This window comes from Amblyomma maculatum, chromosome 1, assembly GCF_055883805.1.
Source record: "Amblyomma maculatum isolate TAMU_Amacu chromosome 1, ASM5588380v1, whole genome shotgun sequence".
Classification (NCBI taxonomy): Eukaryota; Metazoa; Arthropoda; class Arachnida; order Ixodida; family Ixodidae; genus Amblyomma; species Amblyomma maculatum.
In genome coordinates this window covers 232,003,340-232,007,770 of record NC_139344.1, presented here as the reverse complement: position 1 = coordinate 232,007,770, position 4,431 = coordinate 232,003,340, and the positions used below count along the sequence as shown (strand labels likewise).

The window sequence follows — 4,431 nt, the reverse complement described above, 5'->3', positions numbered from 1 at the left end:
CGCTCCCTTAATTTATAACGAACAACTTTTTTACACCCCAAGGGGAATTTTGTTTAACTGTGTCGAAAGACGGGCATCTATGCGAGGGACAGATCTTCCATAGCTTTCGTGTGGTAGAAGAAATACAGGTTCCTACACGAAAGAAAGTTCGGCGGATATGTTCAGTCCTGTTTATTGCTAGTAGTCTGAACTGACATGTAGTTTCTTGACACAATTTATGTGGTCCTTGTTAACTTTTTTTTTTTTTTTTTCTGTTCATAACTGCAATGTTTGTTAAACTGAAGTAATTGTTCGCAATCTTCCCTAAGAGGGTCGAAAGTCGTGAACGTTGCTAGTCCTACACAACACAGGCAGAAATAAAAAATATAAAATGATTGCTGCTTCTCCTTTACCATCCGTGCTCCCTCCCTCGCCATTAAATAGCTATAGCACTTGTCCAGGGGCTTTCTTTAAAATTGAAATTGAGGGGAGGTTCTAAATTATTTAACCTTAGTTTCTTCTACCACACGAAAGCTATGGTGCGGTCACAGCTGATAAGCAAAGCCTGTGGACTTTGCATTTTTAAGAAAGGTAGACTGCTACTATGGCACTTTGATGATGAATGGAAATGTTCAAAATATTTGAGATTGGTATATCAGTGCTGCCAAACAATCACAACTTGCCGTCCGCAAAATATTTTGGAATCGCAAAACAAAATTTACAAAGGTTAACCTGTCAGTCAGCCAACATTTCCAGAAGACTTCTCGGGCATTAGTATATGTCGGACATCTAAACCTTTGCTTGAAATTTCAGTGACACTTCTAGGTCAGTAACAGCTTTTCGGAAGTGACAGTGCTAGGCATTACACTGGAAACTTACCTCCAGCAGCTTAAGATGAGTACTGTGCCCAAGTGGGACACTCATTTTAGCATAACTTCCAAAATATCCTTTCAGCATGCAGCTAGGGCCATCAATGGTGACAGTAGCCCAGTTATGTGCTACCATGACCTCTTCACACCGCTTGTCAGGTAATGGTAGTACAAAATTTTTCATCTAATGTGGCTATCTAACTGCTATGAGTGGCTTTATACTTTCTGGAAAGCCAGTCATGCTTTTGTCTATACTGTTTCGTTTATGCTCAACCCACCATCGTGGCACTCATAATATTATGTGTAAGCCATGTATTGTTTTGCGAGTTTACACACATTTTAAAAATATCAATTTGTATTTACAGTGGTTGAATATGACATCATGAACAACCATCACTCAGTACATTGTTGACACTGTTCTCTACAAATATGAAAGCTCAGCAACACGGCACTTGGTGGTCTTTTCATTTGACCTACCGAACTTGCATCCTGTTGTGCAGACAAGAAATGATAAACAAAACAATTCGTTTTATTTTTAAATAACCCAAATCGTATGTTGATAAATAAGACTGATACATTTGGCCCTGCACTTATCACCAATTTTCGTACTCGAATTTTGCTGCACCTGCACAAATGCATTTTCACGCGGTGATACGACGCACGGCCGATAGTCCTTGCAGCGACTCCAATGTCCGTGGTGCACCGACACACAAGTTCGCCGGCTCCGCTCTAGTCTATTTGAATTCTCTGCAGCCTTGAGGTTGCACTCGTCGATGATGTCTACAGATGGAGACAGGCCTATTACATTTGAGTGAACGAGCAGGTCCAAGTTCGACGTCTGTTTAGTTCTGAGCCCCTTGTGATTTCTTCCTATGGACATCGGCGTATTTAAACGGTCCTTTTCCTGGAAGTCCTGGAGACCATGAAGCATACCAGACGCGATACAAAATATACCACTCAACAATGGCTATAGCACCGCCGAGTACTTTCTGAGGCATGCTGTGAAAGTAAACCACAGTGCAAACAAGCATTAGATCCCAGAGGAGTGAGAAGTAGGTCATCACCACGAACAGCAGGCACACATAAGGTGTCAATCGTGGGTATGCCTCCTGCAGCAGGCGCAGCTGTTCAGCTGGCAGGTCCTTCAGGGCGCTATCGTCGTCGAACTTTTCATTTCGGAGCAAATCTCCGATCCTCTCCCAACCACAGAAACTTCGTGCTTCTTCGGCAATCAAAAGATTGCAAAAAATCAGCAGAAATGCGTGGCCGGAAATGTCAAAACCGAACCAACGTTGTCCAGCCTTCAAGCATGCGTCACGCGTTCCGTGTTTCTCAAGAGTGCAGCGGCTGGTGTACGTCTCAAAAGCTACAAAAGAATTTGTCGTAAAGAACCAAGCAGCCGTGCCAACAGCGAGGCGACTCAAATGCCGCAGAACAAGAGCACGGTTACCGCAGCAGTACACCCAACTGGAAACGGCCACGAACAGCCCTACCGTAACGAGAGTCCAGCCCCAGGCAAGCTTGACGAAATACGCATTAAACACGTTGTCCTTGCGCGAGAGGTAAGTACGCGGAATAGGGAAAAAGTCGCACATCACGGACCCAACCAGTAAAACCCCAAGGTATAGAGGCACTTTAACGCGAGGTTCAATGACCACCACTCGACGACACAGGTGCAGTCCTATCATAACAAGTACCTGTTTGATAGACATTGGCTCTGCGAGAGGCTTTCGGCCCGTAGTTGTCTGTTTTGCAGGGGTAGCATTCCATTTCATCGCACCGGACACCTTACTGCGCTTCTGATTGCCTGCCATGTTGGCTGCTATGGGAAGTTGGGAACTGGATTGGATTGGCTGCACAGATGACTTTCGCGGCCTGGGTAGGGTCCCTAGAAATATTGCTAGTCTGTCGTCCGCCGGCCGCGGCGGGGACTGCCGCTGAATGATCGCCGCGGTGGCGCTGCGGTGAACCGGAGTGCGCCACTGCTGACGGAGCAGACGACGCGCGCGCCCGTGCGCTTCGAAATGTATTCGCTGCATGCTCATTGTCAGGTGCCTTGTACATGCGATGCCGCTCTTTGATTTTAGTTTAGTCGTAATATTGAATTCGCAGCCGAGTTGTTGGCATAACCACGGATGCGACTTTTTTTTTTTTCGTGAGGGAAGTTTTGAGCGCATGCCCCTGAGCCGATGTAGAAACGAAGCTGCTTTTTATACCCTATTATCCTGCTGAAGCTACCGCCGTGCCGTATTGTAATGAAGACTTCTGAGGATTTTGTGCAAACAATTGCGCTTGCATGGAGAACTATACTAGACGCACATTCTAGGCTCCAAGGACCATGTGTGCGAGCAACAGAGCGCTGTCGCCGGCGTTTTCATTCACGCTATAGTTTCATCTTAACTTCTTCGGACGTTTAGCTAAGTTATAACACGTATGTAGAACTAGAAACTTTCGGATGCATGCACAATTAAAGCACGCAAGATGGGAACCCGAGCCCTTCAAATCGCACCGCGCTTCAGGCAAACTGCTGATAGGCATTCTTTGGTACTTAGGAAGCCTAGTAGCCACTCATCAGAATATGCCATCACTTTTGTTGACTTCCGTTTTGCAACCTCTAAAACATATTTTAACAGCCAGCTGTTAGTTGAGAGGAAGGGCACTAACACTTCTTTCAAACTCTGTCCTTGAAGGTGTTCATTTTCATTTTTCATTTCACCGAGAGCTTTTATCAGCTTTGCCACCTTGTCCTTCGTACGACAAACTGCTTGAGACATAGAAGTCTGTTTCTTAACTTTTTCTTCTTCTTGACAGGGTGTTCTGAGTTAACTTTCGCAAGTATTTGCTGGCTATATGCATGTTGCATCAGAAATAATGGTACAGTTCGTCGCAAATTAAGCAACGCCCATTGTAGGTGGGAAAGGTCTTGGTAATAGGCTTCAATCCGCTGCCAGGACACAAGCTGAGTTTCGCAATGTCCTGAATAAGATTAATTACCTCTTCTGTCGACTTTACAGCTATCTCCTTGACTTTGTTTCCTCGAATGGACATAGCAGCATTCATGGCAGCTTCACCACTGCGATGGAACAGAACTCGCCGATGGCAATTGCCTCCGGAGATTCGTCCTCGCTTGAGTGGCACTATGCGAATGTTCATTGTTCAACATCAGAAAGATCGACATTTGTCCCCAGTGGCGGTGGCATGCAGCTTTCTGCATTCCTGGAGCAGGCTCACGTCACACGATCCACCACCGCTGTATTCTTCAACTGGCTCCACTGATGCTCCAGGATCAGTGCACTTTTTTTCTTTCCCTGCAGGTCTCCCTGCTGACTGTTTTTGCTCGTACAAGTTGCGCTCCTTTCTCTTGAGAGGCAGGGGTTTCAACAAGTATTTTGGAGTGTCAGGAAACAGAGTTGAGATGGCATCCTTCGTGAGTTGCGTAACATCCCGTGGAATCTCAATTACCTTTACCTGTCTTAAAACTTCGCTCAATAAAGCAGGGTTTGAAGTGTCGCTCACAAACGTCGACACTAGCTTATTCGTGTTACAGTAACGTGAGGGCAACCCGATCCGGATCATCCGATAT

At 45.7% G+C, this 4,431-nt stretch overlaps 1 protein-coding gene across 1 annotated transcript; it reads right to left on the bottom strand.

The window, feature by feature from the left end:
* Positions 1-1,356: 1,356 nt before the first annotated feature.
* Positions 1,357-2,735, bottom strand: Fitm (acyl-coenzyme A diphosphatase Fitm). The gene has a single exon (XM_084590557.1). It carries the CDS (start codon positions 2,660-2,662, stop codon positions 1,691-1,693), a length of 972 nt encoding a protein of 323 aa, XP_084446683.1. The 5' UTR covers positions 2,663-2,735; the 3' UTR covers positions 1,357-1,690.
* Between the last annotated feature and the right edge of the window lie 1,696 nt (positions 2,736-4,431).

Coding starts and splice junctions, on each gene's coding strand:
- Fitm (XM_084590557.1), bottom strand. CDS start 2,662: ATGGCAGGCAATCAGAAGCGCAGTAAGGTGTCCGGTGCGATGAAATGG.